At 39.7% G+C, this 21,932-nt stretch overlaps 1 protein-coding gene across 5 annotated transcripts in view; it reads right to left on the bottom strand.

The window, feature by feature from the left end:
* Positions 1 to 21,932, bottom strand: part of COL4A3 (collagen type IV alpha 3 chain) — a 146,182-nt gene that overhangs the window by 50,704 nt on the left and 73,546 nt on the right. For 3 of the 5 annotated variants that reach the window (XM_032277609.1, XM_032277606.1, XM_032277607.1), the window contains exons 1-16: positions 17,407 to 17,444; positions 17,266 to 17,310; positions 16,192 to 16,254; positions 14,580 to 14,633; positions 13,749 to 13,775; positions 12,817 to 12,894; positions 10,334 to 10,396; positions 10,170 to 10,205; positions 8,244 to 8,285; positions 7,943 to 8,020; positions 7,079 to 7,141; positions 6,456 to 6,515; positions 5,139 to 5,183; positions 4,822 to 4,875; positions 3,557 to 3,598; positions 1,044 to 1,128 (exon numbers count right to left, since the gene is read on the bottom strand). In XM_032277609.1, coding sequence (XP_032133500.1) covers positions 1,044 to 1,128; positions 3,557 to 3,598; positions 4,822 to 4,875; positions 5,139 to 5,183; positions 6,456 to 6,515; positions 7,079 to 7,141; positions 7,943 to 8,020; positions 8,244 to 8,285; positions 10,170 to 10,205; positions 10,334 to 10,396; positions 12,817 to 12,894; positions 13,749 to 13,775; positions 14,580 to 14,633; positions 16,192 to 16,254; positions 17,266 to 17,310; positions 17,407 to 17,409 — 838 coding nt within the window. In that variant the 5' untranslated portion in view covers positions 17,410 to 17,444. Of the gene's footprint in view, positions 1 to 1,043; positions 1,129 to 3,556; positions 3,599 to 4,821; positions 4,876 to 5,138; positions 5,184 to 6,455; positions 6,516 to 7,078; positions 7,142 to 7,942; positions 8,021 to 8,243; positions 8,286 to 10,169; positions 10,206 to 10,333; positions 10,397 to 12,816; positions 12,895 to 13,748; positions 13,776 to 14,579; positions 14,634 to 16,191; positions 16,255 to 17,265; positions 17,311 to 17,406; positions 17,445 to 17,928; positions 17,974 to 21,932 lie in introns of those variants that run through there. The other 2 variants (XM_032277608.1, XM_032277610.1) reach the window with 2 other exon arrangements.

The following is a 21,932-nucleotide window of genomic DNA, read 5'->3' on the forward strand; positions in this document are numbered from 1 at the left end:
CTTAGACAAGAGAAAACTAATTTTAGAAGTCTAACATTCAAAAGTAAATCATGCCATCTTATCATTTTCATATAATTCAGCAAAGATTTACTAAGAGCCTGCTGTGTGTTCAGCACTTTGCTGGAAGTTCAGATGCAAGAAAATCAAACAGTGCTGGAACATCCAGGATCTGCAGTTTGTCTTGATGTTCTGTCTTAGATTGCTTCCACCTGTAACATTCTGGGGGTTATCATTTGTTTATATATACATGTGAGTGATTTATAGTAAGTGTACCAGATTTTTAAGAAAATCTATATCAATGTATTGATCTGTCCTTTTATTTAAATACACTGGGAAATTTTATTCTTTTAAGTAAAAGTTTCCTTTGAAATCTTGTTCATATCAATAATTTGTCTAGGTCAGTGGCTCCCCATCCTGGCTGCACGTTGGACTAGTCCAGGGAGTTTTAACAGTCTACCAGAGTCCACAGCCCTCCTCCAGATAATGACATCAGAATCACAGGGTGGGACCTTCACAAGGTCATTATAGAAGTTCCCAGGGATTCAAATATGTAGCCAGAGATGAGAGTGATTGGCTTAGAACTTTGGGATTTCTCCAAAATGGTACAGCATAAGTACATGTGACAATAATTTATGGCATCAAGGACAGATCATTGTGCCAAGAGTCAGGGAGCCAGAGTTTCAGTTCCCCTTGTAAATCTCTGTGTAAGTTTGTTCTGGGTACCCATTTCTCCTTTCCTAATCCCGTTGAGATTGCCAGTGCCTTGCACTTCCTCCTGCTGCCCTCCAGTGAGTGTTTTCATGACAGATTTGAACTTTATGCTTTGTTACCTAAAGATAATTTAATTACCTTAATGCTATATCACCTATGAAATAAAAATATGAAGAATAGGAGACATTAAAAAATAACACCCTTATGAAAATTAAGAGATCTCCCTTCCCATTCCTCCCCCATGTGAATTCTAGAAGCACATGCTATTTATTACTGTGAAAGAAAGCCAGAACTATGTTCAGCAAATGCTTTGGGAAGAAATTTATTCTTACCTTGTGGGCCACGAGCTCCTTTGGGCCCTGGTGGGCCTGGAATGCCTTTATCTCCCTTTTCCTGGTATATGTCATAATATTCTGTCTTAGAGGAGAAAGAAATGAATACAGAGAAAGGCTAGCTATTTACGGACAGCTCACCAAGCATAAATTACTTCAATTTCTTCATTTTGGCTCAAAGATGGCTTCCTTCTTTTGCTGAATTCATAGGTTTACATGTTAGCAGGAATGAAATATTCATGTAAATGTAGGTGGAACAAGAGATTGAGACTATCCTGCCAACATGGTGAAACCCCATCTCTACTCAAAATACAAAAATTAGCTGGGTGTGGTGGTGCACACCTGTAGTCCCAGCTACTCGGGAAGCTGAGGCAAGAGAATTGCTTGAACCCAGGAGGCAGAGGTTGCAGTGAGCTAAGATTGCACCACTGCACTTCAGCCTGGCGACAGAGCAGAACTGGATCTCAAAAAAAAAAAAAAAAAAAAAAAAGGCAGGTAGAAAAATTTAAATAAGTAGACCTTTCTGGTGTCACAGCATCAGATATTTTATGGGCTTCCAATTAGAAATACACTTTATGATGTGACCCAGGTTACACACCACATTTATATGTATACTTACATAGCTATAGAAAAATTAAAGTTTCACAAAATAATGACTTATTATTACAACACATGATCAACCCCGATACATTTTATTCTATTCTACTTCACTTTTCAAAAATGCTGGTCCTGGTGGACTAAACTTATTTCCATTTTGGAAGTGTATAGAACCCGAACATCAAAACAATACTGTATTTATTGTTTCTTTAAATTCCAGGGCACCATTGACCTGCAAGAGTCGAGCAATATTATTTCTGACATGCTCAGTGGACCTACTGCTGGTGTTCCTAACCATTGTCTTCCTAGTAGAACTTCTTTTGAGGTTAGTAGAATCAGCAAACAGTTATATGGAATGGAATATAAGAAAATACACAGTGAGGCGTGCTAAGAATTCCTCTGAAATGTAATGGAATGGAAATGTAGATTTCATTTAGCACTGAGTACATTTATCTTGAAAGAAAAATGGTGAAAATATCAAAGGTTTTAAAAAAAAAACCCTCTGTTTTTTCATATGCTAGATGGATCAATTACTTTGTTGACTTATTTAAGATGAAGTAACAAGAGCCTTGTGGTTAAGCAACATGTATACAATCACAAAAGTATTATATTAATAATGTAATATAATAATGTTCACCATGAAATCTGTAATGATCTGTGTGCACCTATCAAGTGTTGGGCACAGTGCTAAGTGATTTCAAAACATAGCTCATTTATCTTCCTGGCAACTCCACTGAAGTATTTTGGGACTGCTATAGTTTGAATGTGCCCCCTCCAAAATTCAGGTGTTATCAATGTGATAGAATGAAGAGGTAGGGCATTTAGGAGGTAATTAGGCCATGAAGGTTTCTCTCTCATTAATGGGATTAAGGCCCTATTAAAAGAGGCTTTCAGCAGCCTCAGGCCAGCTTGCCCTTCTGTCTTCTGCATGTGAGGATGCAGCCAAGAAAGCCCTCACCAGATCAAGGGCCAGCACCTGGCTTTTGGACTTCCCAGCCTCTAGAACTGTGAAAATAGATTCTTGTTCTTTATAAATTACTCAATCTCAGTTATTCTATTGTAGCAGCACAAAACAGGCTAAGACAGGACTCTATGCATCCAAATCATTTGCTTTCAGTGTAAAGATGCAGATTTCCAGGCCCCCCTCCAATTACTGAGTTACATTACTGAGCATGGGGGTCTGAGAACTGTATTTTTAACAGGACACCCTTTCCCCTCATGACTGTTTGGCCACCATGTGCCATTTTGTTCAACCTGCATGATCATTCATGGCAGCCTTGCTTGGCACACTGAATGTGAGAACCACTGTTTTTTGAGGTAGGAGATGAATGGACACCAGCACTTCAGAGTCAAGATTCCCTTTCCCTTCTTCATCTGCAGAGTCACAGAATATAGAATGTGGCTGCTCTGCAGTTAGGAGCTGACATTAAATACGTATCTGCTGGGAAGAGGAGCACTGCCTCCTACACAGAGCTTGGGCTGGAATAATTGCTTTTTGCTGACCATGTATTAAACCCGTAGCTTAGCTTCTGCTGCCTACAAGCTCAGGAGTTGTCATAACGCAGGGCCAGGTGGAGGGGAGGAAAAGTTGGCTTCTTTACCCCTCAGTGCCTCGCTGTCCTCCTCCAGCCTGAAGGTGCAGGATCACCTTGGGCATGGGCTGCTTAAGCAAAGCTTTTCTTCTCTTCCATAGCCCAGCATGGGCATCACTAGTGCATTCCAGGGGCCACATGGAAATATTTACCCATTGTCAAAGGGACAAATAGTGACCAGCTATTTTCTGCCATGGTTTGATAAAAAGGTAAATGTTACAATCTCTCTCACCCAGTTAATGAGAGACCCTGATTCAAAATTTCCTTGCTACTTTAAAGGACTTGATCAAACACAGCACTGGTACTGTATTTAATCACACTTACTGGACCACGAAATCCTGGAGGGCCAATGTCCCCTTTCTGTCCCTACAATGAAAGATGATTACAAATTGTAAATATGTTCACCCAAAGTATTTATACATAAAAAGCAAAATGTATAGTTAAAATGAACAATAGATTGATGTTTAGATGTCATGTACAAACCAAATCAAAGTTAAAGGGACACTGACGTTAAATTATTGTCCTGGAGAGCCCGTATTTGGGTAGGGAATCCTGTCTACAAGGTTGTACAGAAGTCGTTATTGACCTGGTGGCTCTGCAGGTTTCTTTGACAACACCATCTTCAATGCTTGCTCATGTACATTGCACATTCCTGTGTTCTCACCCAGGTTAGAGTCACAGGAATATCAGACTGTAGGTTATATGAATTTCCAAGTGTCACAGCTACAACCAACCCCCTTTCCTTCAAGAAGGCATTTCAGAATTCTACTGGAAGTGATACCATTAAAGTGTATATCTTGAATCTCCACATATACCTACCAATATAGCCATGTGTCACATAACAATGTTTGGGTCAATGATGGACTATGTGTATGGCAGTGTTCTCATAAGATTATAATACCATATTTTTACTAAACATTTTTTATGTTTAGATATGTTTAGATATACAAATACCCACCACTGTGTTGCAGTTGTCTATTTATTCAGTACAGTAACATGCTGTGCAGGTTTGTAGCCTAGGATCAACAATCTCTGCCTTTTAGGTTTGTGTGAATACACTCTATGATATTCGCACAATGACAAAAACAGCTAATGATGCATTTCTCAGAACATATCCCTGCCTTTAACAAACATATCACTACAATTATTTGAAAATGTCTGTAACATATTGTCAGAAGTGCAGAATACAGTTCACAACTAATTGATCACGACCTTTCAACGTATCACGACTCAGATTGAGACTTGAACTCTAGCCTATGCTTGATCTCAAAATAACCACAAACTCCCTACAACTGTAGATCTTTTTCAGCCTCTTCCTTATGGGAAGCTGAAATCTCACTGGTTCTAAGTCAGACAACTTCAAGTACACAGAACAAATTTAATATATTTCCATCAATAATACCCTTCAAATGTTTAAGTAAAGTTGCCATATCTCTCTTTTCTTCTTAACAGACCTAGTAGGGTATTTGAATGAAGTCTGTTATTATAATCCCTTGTACTTAGGTCCAGGGTATAGGCAAAAGTAAAAGCATAGGCAAAACCCAACCTATTTAAAAAGGCTATGGATAGGATATTAGGAAGAGGGTTACCTTAATGCCATCTTCACCCGTTAACCCAGGGAAACCCCTGTTGCCCTTGACTCCCTAAAGAAAAGAACAAAAGGAAATGGGTCAGAAGACACATGAGCCAACTGCTTCTGTGGGGAGCAGGTGCAATTTGAACTCTTCTGAAACCAAGCATTGTGCTCAGACGATTGGGAGATGTAAAACTATGATTCCCAAATGCAATGTTTAAAAGCTGTAGGCTTTTTGTTTGTTTATAACTATTTAGTGACTTAAAAAATCCTTCTTCATCTAGTAGGAATGACAGTTTCACTACCTCCATGGGCCAAATCAAGTCTATATACCTCACTTCCAGGGAAGCCAGGAACACCATCTTTTCCAGGTTTTCCCTACAGCAAAAACAAATAAAAACATGAAATTTAATAAATATGGATAACTTTACAAATATCGAAATCTTAAGTGATATGATCATCTTCTCTTGACCTCAGGCATGAAGTCTGAGTAAGGCTCCTCAACTAGGTGTTAGAAGGACAAACTATTAACCACAGAATACACAATGACCCCCTCTTTCCAGGGCAGGCAGAAGCCAGTCAGAATGGGAAACTAGAGAAAGTCAAAGAAGGAAGGAAGCAAGAATATTAACAGCCAAACTTAAATTAGAGTTGATGCTGTTCATCCTAAGCTTGGAAGGAAAATAAAAAACACACTGGGTGGAGAAGTAAATAAGGAAGCCTAGAAAAAGAAAGATATTCACAGTCCATTTATTTATTTATTTGAAATATTGATAATTCCCTGCACCCCAGGTGTGCCTGTATTTAAATACATATATAAAAGATATAGTGTGGTATCTCAACTGACATCTTGGATTGACTTTGATGGATTTGCCCTTCCTGATAAAATTTAAAAATCGTGTTCATTGAATATGTTTTATTAGGCAAATAATTTTTATAGATTTTACTTTTCCCAATGTGTAATTATTAGAGATTTAACACAATATATGAATTTAAGTTTTTCCAAAATGGATCTGAGTGGGGGAGTGGGCCCTTGCTGCTTCTGTTTTCCCAACTGCGTACTTTTGGCCACAGATTGCTTTATTTCCTTTGGGGGCTGCTCTTTCCCCTCTCTGGGTGGTTCTGATGGCACTGTCAATCTCAGTAGCCCACTGCCCCACTGGCCTGGCCAATCATGGTACCCCTTTCTCTTGGTTTTAGCCTTTTTTCCAGAGTGAGATATATGACGAAGTTGGGCCAATGAGATTAATTCCCTGGGATTTTATAAATGGACACAGGGAGAAAGATGCTCTCTTTCTCCTTTAATGCCATTATCCTGAAGTTGTCGGCTGCAAAGTAGCTCTTTCTCCCCATCTCCCCTGACATGGAAGATCATTTATCAGAGGAGAGAATGGGGCTGATATGCAGAGAGAAGCAGAAATGAGATGGAGAGGGAATTCTGCCCTTATTTTTTCAGGCTCTGAAGTCCTTGAACCCTGTTTCAGCCTTGAACTTTTTAGATACTTAAGCAAGTAAATCTTGCTTCCCAAATCTTAAAGAACGAAAATTAACTTAAAGCTAGCTTGCGTTTGCTATCTTGTTCCCATAACCTAAAGAGTCCCAGGTCCTGACTAATTCAAGTTGCACATGGCACTGAATTTCCAAATTTACCTGTGGGCCAGGTTCTCCAGGAGCACCCTTTTCAGATCCATATGATTCTCCAGGCAGTCCCTATATGAATTAGAGCATTGTCAAGTTTTAAGAATTATTGAGTTTTTTTTGCTTACATTGATTTTCATTAATTTGTCCCTTTTGGTTATTCTGCCATTTAAAAACATGTTTAAATGAGCCATCTAAGAGGGAAATCTTGATGAATAGTAATTAAAAAACAGATGCTAAAAAAGAGAGAAATCTTTTAAACATGTTTAAATGAGCCATCTAAGAGAGAAATCTTGATGAATAGTAATTAAAAAACAGATGCTAAAAAAGCTGATGCTGAAGATAAATCATAACATGGGTGGCATTGGATGCATGTACAACAGTGCAAGGATTTCAGCTAGGAGTGGCCGTAAAATAACTCTAGTGTATTCATGATCTCTGAGGTCAAATGTTATTGTAGTTTAAGTATTAAGACTTAAAAGCAATAGCTGCTCTGCCTGTGGAGTAGCCCTTCTTTGTTCGTTTACTTTCTTTAAAAAAAAAAAACAAACAAAAAACAAGGTAAAACATACATCAAACTAAATACTAAGGCTCTACTTTGTGTTGTGGGTACAATATAACTTTAAATAACCTACTGAGGGTCCAGGAGGTCCAGGCTTGCCCATCACTCCCTTGTCTCCCTTTTCCCCCTTGAGGTTCTGCCAAAAGAAACAGTCTAACATTATTGCAAGTGGATGAAATGAGATTTCACTGATTCAACAGTGGGACAAATCCTCTATCTGTTCAATAAACTGGGTTTACAAACTATCAATGTGTCTCATGTTAACACAACCCATTAGACCTTCCATTTCTCACATTTCAATTTTTTAATTTTAATTTTAATTTTTTGAGACAGAGTTCCACTCTTGTTGCCCAGGCTGGAGTACAATGGCATGATCTTGGCTCATCATAACCTTCGCCTCCTGGGCTTAAGCAATTCTCCTGCCTCAGCCTCCCAAGTAGCTGGGATTACAAGCATGTGCCACCACGCCTGGCTAATTTTGTGTTTTTATTAGAGACAGAGTTTCTCCATGTTGATCAGTCTGGTCTCGAACTCCCGACCTCAGGTGATCCACCCGTCTCAGCCTCCCAATGCTGGGACTATGGGAGTGAGCCACCGTGCCCAGCCTCACATTTTAAATTTTATACCTGTGAACTCACTGAAACTACCTGCAAACTTTTTTTTTAAAAGAAAGTTTTTTTTTTTTTTTTTATTTGTTTGTTTTTGAGACAAAGTCTCACTCTGTTGCCCAGGCTGGAGCCTCACATCTTCCCCACATAATATTTTCAGGTTTACGAGTAAAGGACAGGAAATAATTAATCCTGGAGTTCCAGCTGGCCGAGGGAGCTGGGCTGAGCTGGGCTTAGACAACAAGAGCTTGTAAAAGAGGTTCAGGGTCACAAGGACTTCATCCTAGACACAGGAAGGCACAACCCTAATCGTAAAATTGCAGAGTTACCGTTCTGTTATCTGGGCCAGTGAGGGTCACAGAAACTGTTCCTGGTGGTCCCGGGGGTCCTGTTAACCCTTTCACACCCTAAAGACAAAAACACTCAGGAGTGAGAAAATAAACAACAGCATCAGCATTTCAATGTTACTACTACATTTGAAGGGTCTACTTTTCCCCTTTAGTGCTTGTACCAGAAGATAGAACAAAGGAAGATATGTTAATTTCTCCTTGGCCAGTAAGTAAACGGCATAGGCTGATATGCTCTAGACAAAATATCTTGCCTGCTAATAAAACATAGTATTTAAATTACCCGCTCTCCTTTTTGTCCTATCACTCTGTCACCCATGTGACCCTGTAAGAAAACACAAAACCAAATTATTTTCTAAAAATAAATATGAATAAATAGTCAAAGCCCATCAAAGTTCCAATATTTGTAACTGAGCATTTATATTGTAATTTTAATTTTAGAATGATAAATTATTTTAGCTATTTCTTAGAGAAGAGCATCAATATGTTTCTTTTAAAGGAGGAGCTCTTGAGATGCCGAAAGCTTAAGGGACTTACTTAACATGGCAAATGCTGACACACAGGGGTGTGGGGGAGGGAAAGGAGCCCAGCTCAGAGCATCTTTTTCTGGCTCAGCAGTAGCTAGTTTTGATCCCACTGGCCAGCTACTTAACTTCCCATGCCCTTGTTTTCTTGTTTTAAAAGTAAGAATGAGTAGCTGCATTTCAGAATTCTGAAATTCAGTACTTAATAGGGAATCTAATAATAGAATTCCAGCTACCTGACTTCACTAGTAATTTAGTGACATGAGTCTAATGTGAATAGTTTCTTCACTAATGATGGCTGTTGCATCATTTCAACGAGTATTGCTTGCTTAATCAACATTGAGTGCGCAGATCTTCCCCCAGTTAGACCAAAAGCTGTGTAGGAATCAAAACACTTTAAACCTCAGCTCTGCCCTGTACTGCCTATTGGGCAATTCACTTAACCAGAACCTATCCATCTCTCAGCGTGTGCGTGTGTGTGTGTGTGTGCGTGCGTGCGTGCATGTGTATCAATGAGAAAATAAATACAAAAGCATTTTGGAAAATACCTTATATAAAAAGCTACCCAACGCCAGGCATGGTGGCTCATGCCTGTAATCTTAGCACTTTTGGATGCTGAGGCAGGTGATAACCTGAAGTCAGGAGTTCCAGACCAGCCTGGCCAACATGGTGAGACCTCGTCTCTACTAAAAATACAAAAAAATTAGCCAGGCATGGTGGTGTGCACACCTGTAATTCCAGCTAGTTGGGAGCCTGAGGCAGGAGAATCACTTGAACCCAGGAGGTGGAGGTTGCAGTGAGCCAGTATCGCACCACTGCACTCCAGCCTGGGCAACAGAGTGAGACTCTGTGTCAAAAAAAATAAAATAATAATAAAATAATAAAATAAAATAGTACTACTATCTGATAGTAGGAGATACTGTGCTTAGGACTAATTACCTATTGGGGCTCAGTCTCACTCAACATTTTTATACTTAAACTAACAATTGGACTTTTTTTTTTAATGGAGCCTCTCTCTGTCACCCAGGCTGGAGTGCAATGGCATAATCTTGGCTCACTGCAAACTCCAACTCCTGAGTTCAAGAGATTCTCCTGGCATAGCCCCCTGAGTAGCTGGGATTCAGGCATGCACCACCATTTTTGTATTTTTAGTGGAGACAGGGTTTCATCATGTTGGCCAGGCTGGTCTCAAACTCCTGAACTCAAGTGTTCCACCTGCCTTAGCCTCTCAAAGTGCAGGGATTACAGGTGCAGGCCACTGCACCTGGCCTGGTCTTAACAAAAACGCATGCAAGATCCTGTGTAATGAGCACACAAATAGTCATCTTTTACTTACTAGCATAAGACCAGGTTGGCTTTGTGAAGCAGCACACTACGAAAACTCAGAGGATAATGTGTTGTGTGAGCTGATCAGAAATGGAAAACCTGTGGATTAAAAATCCTTGCCTTTTTCCTGATAAGTACCTTCTTATAAATTGAATTAAAGACTCTTGATATTAGGGATCAAGTTATTGAAATGCAGGGAGAATAAAGGTGAGAGCAGCTAGCCCTGCTCTTTCCTGCTAGGAATCCTTGTGAATTTCAGAGAGGTGCCTTACAGTGACCCACATGCAGAGTCAGACCAGGGTTAGCTTTGAGATTGAGTAGGGTGTTCTAGCTGTTACGTCATAGGAACTGTAGTCTACCTTAGGTCCTCTAGGTCCCATGGCTCCTGGAAAGCCCTAGAAAAATCCACAAATGAAAATCACAGCAGAAAATACATTCAACCAGAAAATTATTTTAATAACTTTTTAACAATAAATAATCTATTAGTTGACAGAGTCTGTAGCAAGGATGACTTCATACTCACAAAGAACCCTGGAGGACCAGGTGGGCCAACAGGGCCAGGAAAACCTGGAGGGCCTGGCAAACCCTTGAAATTAAGAGAATAAGAGTGAGTTTGAATTGACTTCTCACTTAATAACAATGTCCATTACTTAAATGCATTAAAATATTTTAATACATTCAGAAGAGCATAACACCTTCCTTTTCAGTGACTGCAGCTAATTACAACAAACATCAAAAAGTGTGTTGCCGTGTGTAACAGGCTGGCAGGACCATTTGCATGATACCGTTTCTGGGAAAATGACCAGAGTAGTTGCTTTACTTGAGAAGTTTCAAAATTTTGCTTTTCTCTTTCTTCCTACCTCTTTTCTTTTCCCTTTTCCTTTCTCTCTCTTGTTTTGGCCAAATATGCTCCTACATTAGGGCCTGCCAGTTGCTCTCCCTCTGCCTAGAATCCCCTTTTCCCAGGTATCTGTATGACTCACTCCCTTTTCCTTTTCTTGTCTTTATGTAATTGTTATCCTTTGCGTAAAGCCTTCCTGCTTATCCAAAGTTGAAATTCACCTTCCAACCCAGACACTTCCTATTCTGCTTTCCTGCATTATTTTTATTTTTAGCATTTATTACTAGCATACCATAGAGTTACTCATTTCCCTCACTAGAATGTAAGCTCTATGAAGGCGCGCGCGCGCACACACACGCACACACACACACACACAACCCATAAAATATATATATATATATATATATATATATATATATATATATATATATATGTAGAGAGAGAGAGAGAGAGAGACTGGATCTCACTATGTTGCCCAGGCTGGCCTAGAACTCCTACGCTCAAGAGACCTTCTCATCTCAGCTTTCCCAAGTAGCTGAGACTACATGCACACATCATCACACCTGGATAATTTCTGTATCTTTAGTAGAGACAGGGTTTCACCATGTTGGCCAGGCTGGTCTCAAACTCCTGACCTCAGGTGATCCGCCTGCCTCTGCCTCCCAAAGTCCTGGGATTACAGGTATGAGCCACCATGACTGGACTTAAATCTATATTTTCACTGATTTGTGCCCTGCTATATTTCTAGAGCCTAGAAATAGCCCCTGGCATATAATTGGCATGTAAAAATATTTCTTATATAATCAAATATACCATAATTATATCTTCAGTATCACCATAATGACTAATACATAGAAGATAATCAATACACATTTAACGAATGTGTCAATATCTCAGATTACTATTATCTCTTGCTTTCTGGATACCCTACCTTCAGCATCTGGACTCTTAAATGTTTTCTAAGCAAAAAAGCAAGAGACGCCATATCTTGCATCTCTTCTCAGAAGCTCCCAATTGCATCATTCTGCATTTTTTGCAGCTCCTAGCCTAACTTTACATCCTCAATTGGGATGGCTCACCATACAGGAGTTCAACAGCCTCAACTCAAACTCACTTAGGCAAATAGCCCATCTCTACCAGGAATTTCCACATATAATTCTGAACTATGTCAAAATATTTCTGGTTAATTGGCTGGGCATGGTGGCTCATGCCTGTAATCCCAGCACTTTGGGAGTCTGAGGTAGGCGGATCACCTGAGGTCAGGAGTTCGAGACCAGCCTGGCCAACATGGTAAAACCCCGTCTCTATTAAAAATACAAAAATTAGCCAGGCATTGTGGCTTATGCCTGTAATCCCAGCTACTCGGGAGGCTGAGCCACGAGAATTGCTTGAATCTTGGAGGCAGAGGTTGCAGTGACCCAAGATTGTGCCACTGCACTCCAGCCTGGGTGATAGAGGCAGATTCCATCTCTCTCTCTCTCTCTCTCTCTCTCTCTCTCTATATATATATATATATATATATATATAACATTAATTCTGGTTATATATAACTATAACCTGACAGTTAACACTTGCTTGTGGTTTAGGTCTAGAAAGGGTCTTTTTGAATCACAAAGTAAAACCCTCACAGCCCCAAAGGCAGTTGTGTCTCTTTGTATCTATCCCTTTTGGATCACACTCAGGCTACATATGCATAAACCAGAAAAGCAAAGACTTCAACTGGAGAGAGTTGCATTTAAATCAAAATCTCTTATTTTACCATTATGGAAATTTAAAAATAGGGCTGTTATTTAACATTATAGTTTTAAATGGTATTCAATGTGTGATACAAATCTATCCTTATTTTCAGCAAATACAAACTAAGTGGAACATAACTATTCCTGTGAGATTCAGGCAAGCTTGGTGACTGAGAGTGAAGAAGAGAACAAAAAACATACTAAAATCATCTTTGTATATCAGCATCATGTAGTTTTCCAGAATAGAGTGAAAGCTTTAGAATGAAATGAGGCCAGACATGTAAATACAATAAATAGGAGTTTATATTTAAAATCTTTTTAAGAGAGTGAGAGGGACCTTTGGGGGAAAAGAGAGATGGAGGAAAGAGGTGAAAGGAGAGAAAGAGTGAAAAACTGAGAATAGTAGGGATCTTCTCTGAAGTGCTGTACCTGTGGTCCTGGAGCCCCTGGCAACCCGGGGTCACCTTTTGCATCAAGTTCTATGTCTTCTCCTTTAGCAGGAGCACCCTTGAAAATGAAGAATTTCATCAAACATCATTAGTTATATTTTCAAAACCCCTTTAAATGCTTATTCAAGGTCATATTTCTTCAAAGATAAAAGTCCTTTTGAAGATATATACTTAGAGAAATGATTTCAGACTTTGTAGTTATTCCATTATGAAGAAGTCAAAGCATTTTTATATTTTCTACAATCAAAAATTTACAGTGGGCTGGGTGCAGTGGCTCACGCCTGTAATCCCAGCACTTTGGGAGACCAACATGGTCAATCACCCGAGGTTAGGAGTTCAAGACCTGCTTGGCCAACATGGCGAAACCCCATCTCTACTAAAAATACAAAATTAGCCAGACATGGTGGCATGCACTTGTAATCCCAGTTACTTGGGAGGCTGAGACAGAAAAATTGCTTGAACCCAGGAGGCAGAGTTTTCAGTGAGCTGAGAAGGCACCACTGCACTCCAGCCTGGGTGACAGAGCAAGACTCCTTCTCAAAAAAAGAAAAAAATTACAGTGGAAAGAAGAAAGATCTAGGGGTAATAAATCATTTCACAAGATACCCAACATAGTGGCAATTCCAGCTCTAGAATGTGGGGCCCTGAGCATGAGGTCAGTTCTCTTCTCCTAGACTCTGCTTTCTTAAAGAATGATACAAAACCTATATATTTAAGACTTATTATGACAAGAGCCAGAAGGAGCCGTTTAATAGAAATAAATATCATGTCCTCATTATTATTGATTCTGAATGATTAAGGTCTGGATTATGAAATCTTATTTGTAATGACTTAAGTCTCATTATTTAATAGAAGTCATTTTTATATGTACAATTAGAGATTTTCAGCCACAGTATTCCACCAGTGACTTACCTTTTGCCCTTTCAAACCAGCAGCACCCTAGGAAAAAGGCAGCCTATGAACAACTAGAAGAAAATCAAATGCGTACACTCCTACTTGGTCTACTGTGCCCTCTCTGCTATTGTGCATCCCCTCCCCACCATACACCTCCCACTGGCTTACAAATCAAAGGCCCCCTGAATCTTTTACCTCCCACCATATTGTCCTGTCTCTCTCTTGTCTCACCTGTAAACTTCCCATTTTGTTCATTTCCCACTCATTCCTCAGTTCCAAATCTGCCCCCTGCTCCATCCTACCGTGGAATTGTCCATTGCTAAGGTCAGACATTATACTGATGTTGCTAAAACCAATGCCAACATGTCAGTCCTCCTCTGATTGGACTTTGCAGCAGCTGTCTGCCACTTCTTTCTACTACAATATATCTTTCCTGGACCTCCATAATACACCCCTGCTGGTTTTCTTTCTACCACCAGGGCCACTCCTCTATTGCTGGCTCATTCTCCTTGATCTCAACGTTACTGCTGGAGCTAAGTCTCAGTTCCAAGCCCCCTTTCTCCTCACTCTGACTCCTTGAGTCACCACCAGGTGAGACCTCTTCTCTGAATGAATCAAAGTGCCTGTCGTGCATCTCCATTTGGATGTCTCAAAGCAAAATAAAGTCTCAGCTGCTAAACTTACACTCATAATGCATGTATTCATCCATTCCCTATTAGTTGAATGTCTACTATTGGCTTTCCCAGACTGTGCTAAAGTAATGACAGATTTGTGTATATGGCCATATGGAGTAGTTCACTTTTATTTATACTTTATGTCTTTGATGGAAAATTAGAAATGCAAACCTACCGGGATCCCTGGGTAGCCTGGTGTCCCTGGGAGTCCTGGAAACCCCTGCTCACCCTAAAAGACATACAAAGTTTGTCATTATTCTTAGTTGCTCTAGAATAGGCTATTCAGATATTTTTCCTGTTTCTCGCTTCCAACCTTGCAATGGTAAATCTAGACAAAGTAATCCGAATTCCTTATGGCTACTGGGTCATGAGGCTGAAGACCAAAAAACCATTATCTTAATTAAAAACAGGATTAGAATACTGTTTCTCAAATTGTGCATAAATGGCAAAGTCTAATTGTGCCAAGAACTTTTTAATTGCTGTTTCCTTCAAACTTGAGTAATTAGTTCATTCATGGCCACCATTCTGGAGAAAAGGAGAGCTCAGTTCAAAAACAAAAGGAGGTGAGTGAACACTGAAAAGCTCAGTCTTTCCTTCCCCAAAACGAATTCTGCACTCAGTGCTTTGGTTTCTGATTTATGTACACAACCTGAGATGAAAACAACCAGTTGAGCTCCCAGTTTTCTTTCTATGGGAGAACTTTCCTTAAAAGACCGAAAGTAAGGAATATGGATAAAGACAATGGGAAGTTTCCTGGCTCCAAATCTTACTGTTGGTTCTGGCCTAAAGGAATGTTTCAAGGAAAGCCTGCCTGCCTTTCATTGCCACTTCATCTTGATTCAGTCATTCAGCAAAGCATTTTTTAAAAGTTATACTTTAAGTTCTGGGGTACATGTGCAGATCGTGCAGGTTTATTATATAGGTATACATGTGCCATGGTGGTTTGCTGCATCCATTCCCCCGTCATCTACATTAGGTATTTCTCCTAGTGTTATCCCTCCCCAATCCTTCTACTCCCTGCTAACCCTCACCTAGCTCCCCAGCCCCGCAACAGGCCCCAGTGTGTGATGTTCCCCTCCCTGTGTCCATGTGTTCTTATTGTTCAACACCTACTTATGAGTGAGAACATGTGGTGTTTGGTTTTTTGTTCTTGTGTCAGTTTGCTGAGAATGATGGTTTCCAGCTTCATCCATGTCCCTGCAAAGGACATGAACTCATCCTTTTTTATGGCTGCATAGTATTCCATGGTGTATATATGCCACAATTTCTTTATCCAGTTTATCATTGATGGGCATTTGCGTTGGTTCCAAGTCTTTGCTGTTGTAAACAGTGCCACAATAAACATACGTGTGCACGTGTCTTTATAATTGAATGTTTTATAATCCTTTGGGTATATATACCTAGTAATGGGATTGCTGGGTCACACGGTATTTCTAGTTTGAGATCCTTGAGGAATCGCTACACTGTCTTCCACAATGGTTGAACTAATTTGCACTCCCACCAACAGTGTAAAAACGCTCCTGTTTCTCCACATCTCTCCAGCATCTGTTGTCTCTGGATTTTTTAATGATCACCATTCTAACTGGTTTGAAATGATATCTCAATGTGGTTTTGATTTGCATTTCTCTAAAGACCAGTGATGATGAGCTTTTTTTCCTATGTTCGTTGGCTGCATAAATGTCTTCTTTTGAAAAGTGTCTGTTCATATCCTTTGCCCACTTTTTGATGGGGTTGTTTTTTTCTTGTAAATTTGTTTATTAATCATCTTCTGTGTGAAAAGTACATACCTTAGAACCATTGCATCCTGGTACACCAGCAAGTCCATACAGTCCAGTATTGCCTGGGGTGCCCTGGAAGAAGAACAAATCTCAATGAGGAGGGTCATCCCGAGAAACAGCACCAAACCCAAGGAAAAAGACGGACTGATTTAAATAGCTCTTGAAATATAAATGATTGTTTATATGGTTGAGTAGTAATTATGTACATTGTGGTTTTGTATATAATTTCAGTAACAACAAACTAAATAGAATGATTAAAATGAAGACTTATCAAGTGAGATGTGGATATTTCAGATAAAGTGAAAGCCTTTTATCCATAAAATAAAGTCCCTTAACACACTGTATTAAGCTGGGGAGAAAGGAAGGGAAAAAGAAGAGGAAAGTATGCACAGATGAAACTATTTTATTATTCTATGCTATTAAATACAATCATTTCATTCTATCCTATCCTATCCTATCCTATCCTATCCTATCCTATCCTATCCTATCAGCTTGTAATATATAGTTTGCTTCAGTACCTGTGGGGGTTAGTTCCAGGAGTCCCATGGATACCAAAATCCACAGATACTCAAATCTCTTATATAAAATGATATCGTATTTGCACATAACCTATACATATCCTCCTGTATACTTAAAATCACCTCTAGATTACTTATAATACCTAATACAGTGTGAATGCTATGTAAATAGCTCTTATACTGTAATGGCTTTTAAGTTTAGATACTTTTTATTATTATTTAAAATTTTTTTTAAAATCTACAGTTGATTGATAGAATCCATGGATATGGAATCCATGGATATGGAGGGCTGACTTACTATATAATTTACTAACTATCCTTCATATCCCATCCCATCCCATCCCATCCCATCCCATCCCATCCTATCCTGCTTGTATTTCAGGAAGTACAATTTGACTCATATATCATATAAATCCACACACTAATATCATATACCATCCTAAGGTGCTATTTTCTTCATGTAACAAATGTATTAGCACACATTTCCTTGTACAACTGTTTTAACTTCTTTATTAAAATGAGCTTACTTTAAATTTTCTAGCTACGGATTTTTCCTATTACTTACTGGAAGTCCAGGAGAACCAGAAAATCCTGGCAATCCAGTTATTCCCTGAAGACAGAAAAAAAGGAGGGGGTGGCAAAAAGAATGAACAACAACAACAAAAAACTTTAAACATCTTTAATCTATAAACATAAATGTATTTACCATTGCAATAACCTTTTTCTGCAGCTATAACTGGGAATAACTCGAAACGATTGGGAAAACAAAAAAGGTTTAACAAACTTTTGTAAATCTCACATTTATGTAATTGTTAAAAAGATATCATTAAGATTATTTTTGGCTTTGGGGATAGATTCCTAAAGTACAATATGCATACAATAAAGTGCTCCAGTCTTCTGAGACCAGCTTTACTGAATAGCTTGGCGAATGTTGACCTACGTGCACTTTTGTACACCATCATCCCATCAGACACAGAGCTTCTCTATCGCTCCAGAGGTTCTTTCATGCCCTTTCTTGGTTGGTTGAACACTTGCCCCTAATGTGGTAACCACTCTTTTGACATCTATCATTATGGATGAGTTTTACCTGTTCTTCACCTTCATCTATAGAGCTACATGCAGTGTACGCCTTCATGACATTTGTGTAACTCATACGGTGCAAAGCTGATCTTTTAAAAAGAAGAATGAATTCATCAAACAATCAGGATGGACTGGTTGGACTACTAACCCTTACACCTTTGGCACCAGTGAGTCCTGGAAGTCCTGGAGAGCCCTAGATTCAAGTGAAAAAAGAAAAAGTAAACACTCTGAAAATCATTTGGTACTAAGAAATCTATATATTAAACCCAGGCTTATTCACATGCCAAGCTGTTTCGCTCTTGTGATTATTTCATTGTTAATAAGATTCTATGGCTTGTTTATTTCATTGGAGCTAAACTGTTTATCAGAAAAGAAAAAAATTCATTCAAACCCTTGCTACTCAAAGTGAGGCTTGGGGCCTGCAGCCTTAGCATTACCTGGAAACCCATTAGAAATGTAGAATCTTAGATCTGCCTCACCTCCCAGACTATTGATCCAGAATCTGCCTTTTTAACATGATTCTTTAGTGATTCTTGTACACATTAAAGTCTGTGATGTGCTGCTGCAAAAGTGCCAATTAGCCACACAGCTGCTGGGGTCCGATAAAAATGAATGACACAATTACAATGGTGGATGAGAATGGCAGCCGTATTTCTGTGCACAAGAAACACTGTATTAACAAAATGTGCCTGACATGCACAAGGAAATAAATAGCCAAGCAAGGACTGCCTGAACCAGAGATAAGCTTGCTTTGGGCACACAAGGCATTAAGTTTCGAGGCCCTATTTCTTGGAGAATAACCTTAAATGGAGACTGTTTCAGCTAGGCCATGTGGTGTGAAAGTTTCATTGTCCAAAAGCCATTTTTATCATTCCAGAGAGTGTCAGTATGTTTTCTTTTATTATTATTATTATTGTTCGAGAAAAGGGTTGTTACAGAATCCCCTGAGATTGCACTGTCAAGGCCAAAGTCAGTCTCTCCCATCTGAGATGGAATTCTGGGGTGTGTGACTGTGTTCAAAGCCATTCCCCTTCTCTACAGGATTCTACTCATGTTATACAGAAAGCAAAAGGTTTTACTTGCAGGTTTTACTTTCTTACTGTAAATTTTTTTCATGTAGAAAACATTTAAAACTAAGAAATCTTGTAAATCTAAGACATCTTTTTGGTCAGGTTTTTAAATATCCTCTAATTGTCTGCCTTTGGTTGTATTATCTTTTGTAGCTATTAATAGATATCTGAAAGCTTTATATGCTTTAAAATATGGATCTGTGACAACAGGGCACTCAGGTTTTCTGGATTAATTTTATGGAATGCCTGCACTCATGTAACTCATACTAAGCACCATGTGTTTACGAGTATTTTAATGAATTGTAGCATCTCTAAAGAAATGCTGAAGAGAATCAAGCAGATTAGGGTATAGAACGCAATTTTTTTAAAGAAAGGAATAGCATTAGGCTGATCTAAGTCCAGGGTTGAAGTGGCAAACTCGTTCTACCAGTGAAACTGGAGGAAAACCCAAGTCCTTACCCTAAAGGAAGTCAGTGTTCAGTTTCTGCCCAGACTCTGAGTGACTTTTTCAAAATTAGGATGAGAAGAAGGAGAAATGGACAAAGAGAACACATACATGAATATGGTGGACAGGGAAATGGCAGAATTACTGGAAAACAGCAAGCTCTTGCATTTTTACTTGTAAGCTGTGGGTGTGGATTTAGTTTCTTTGGTTTCAAGAGTTTGATTCTGGCGTCATGTATGTGACATAAGAGATACATATTTGTTCTGTGCCTTTGGTTCCTGACACAGAGCTCCCAAAACCCTTCTAATATTCTTAGTGATAGGAGCATAAAGATCATCTTTGTTCTAATATTTGATGTTTGACCTCAGTTCTTGACTCAGGGCTTCTAAATTCCTTGGAATATCCTGGGTGATAGAAGTGTCTTGTTCTTAAGCGGCAACTCTTGGTGGGCTCCCAGATGGGGGCTGGTCATCAGAAAGACTGAGCCATGATTCGAAGCTTGAAACTTTCAGCTCCAGCCGCACACTTCAGTGAGGAAAGGGGAGCTGGAGATTGAGTTTACAGTTGATCCTGCCCAAATGACGACACCTCCTTAAGAATCCCTAAAGCATGGCATTCAGAGAGCTTCTGGGTAGGTGAACATCTGCGTTCCAGGAGGTAGTGCACCTTAACTCCATGGTGACAGAAGCTCCTGGACTTGAGATCCTCTGGACCTCCTCTGATATATCTCTTCATCTCTTGTTCATAAACTGATAAATGTTCCCATGAGTCCTATGAGGCTCTATAGTTAATTATCAAACCAGAGGAGGAGGCCATGGGAACCTATGATTTATTTGTAGCCAAGTTGGACAGAATTATGGGTAACTGAGGACCCACCACTTATGACTAGTCCCGAAGTGGGGACAGTTCTCTGGGACTGAGCCCTTACCATATGGGATCTGCACTAACCCCAGGTATTTAATGTCATAATTGAATTGTTGGGTACCCAGTTGGTATCCAGAGAGTCGGTGAATTGTTTGGTGTGAGGGCAACCCCCCACACAATGTAAAACTAGGCTTGAACTCTTATTTTGCTCCCTGTGGGCTGTGTGACCCAGGAAGAATTACTCTAATGCGCTGTGTTAGTTTTCACATCCAGGTAGTGGAGGTAATTATGGGAACTATGTTATAAGTCACCATAGTCATGATTTGTGGGATCGATGTGAGGAGTAAATGAGATCCAGAAAGAAATCGATGGCTCAATACTAAACACAGAGTACATACGCAGCAGGTTGGCTGTGGCTTGATTATTTACATATTTCATACATTATCCTTATACATATTCTTTTTTTTTTTTTTTGACAGGGTCTTGCTCTGTTGCCCAGGCTGGAGTGCAGTAGCATGATCATGGCTCACTGCAGCCTCTACCTCCAGGTCTCAAGTAATCCTTCCACCTCTGCCTCCTGAGTAGCTGAGGCCACAGGCATGTGCCACCACACCAGGCCGATTTTTGTATTTTTTTTTAGAAACTGGATCTCCTTATGTTGCCTAGGCTGGCCTCAAACTCCTGGGCTCACGTGATCTTCCTGCCTCTGCCTCCCAGAGCACTGGGATTACAGGCATGAGCCACTGTGCCCAGCCTCTAATACATATTCTAATATATTATGAAGTTTTTAGAAGACCCTGTATAGATCAATTATAATTATTGTTCATTGCTCATTAGTTGGTTTATAGCTTGCTGGAGGCCAGTAGTCAGGGGAATGAATGTGTGGGTGCGTGAGAAGCCAGGCTTAAGTCTAGCTAATGTCCACAGTGGGAAAGAGTACTCAGCAAATCCAGTGGTTATGCAGTTATTTAGTAAATCCTCTAGGGTATTTATTTAAACAAAGCTCTTTGCTGTATCACAGACTTTAGGATAAGAATGTGTGATGAGTGTGAAGGGTCATAGACTCTGGATGTTTAAGGGATCAGAAGGAAAAGAGATGGGAGGTAGCAGAAATACAGAAACAAAGACAGACAAGTGTTTCAAGGAGTGGAGGGAGATCCACATAATTTGAAACTAAGCAGAGGGGTTCAGGTCAGATTAAGACACCAAAGTATGTATTGGCTCTGGCCTCCTGAAGGTCATTGGTGATGTTTGCTGGAGTGTTTTCAGAGGAGAGGTGGTAGACAGCAAATTATCACTGAGGACTGAATAGCTGATGAACTATAGGCAGCATGTTCTTTTGAGAAGTTTGACAGATAAAGGAAAGTCAGGGAGAAAATGGCAGTCCCTTGTTCACAAGATCTAAAAGATGAAGAGGAAGTTTTGTATTATCATGGGAAAATGTTTGCATGTTTAAGAACTGAAAGAGAAAAGCCAATAACCAAAGAAAAGCTGGAATGTCCGGAGAGAGAGAGGCACCTCGTGGAACAAGGAATCCCAAGGATGGAGGCACAGGTGGCTGGACAGGTCTTGAATAGAAGCAAAAAGAGCTCTCATTCTCTAATGTAGGAGGAAAAGAGGTAGGAACAGATGCAGATGTAGAAACTGTGTAGATTAGGGAGGGAGATGAATCTGAGCCACAGAGTAGGAGCTAATGATGATCATTTGCAAGTCTTGGAACAGGATCTGGTTCTAGTGGCCAGCTAATTCTGCAGACCAGGATTTGCCATGCAC

The sequence above is a fragment of the Sapajus apella genome, unplaced genomic scaffold (genome assembly GCF_009761245.1).
Source record: "Sapajus apella isolate SASKATOON/1434 unplaced genomic scaffold, GSC_monkey_1.0 scaffold10, whole genome shotgun sequence".
In the NCBI taxonomy this organism is placed as follows: domain Eukaryota; kingdom Metazoa; phylum Chordata; class Mammalia; order Primates; family Cebidae; genus Sapajus; species Sapajus apella.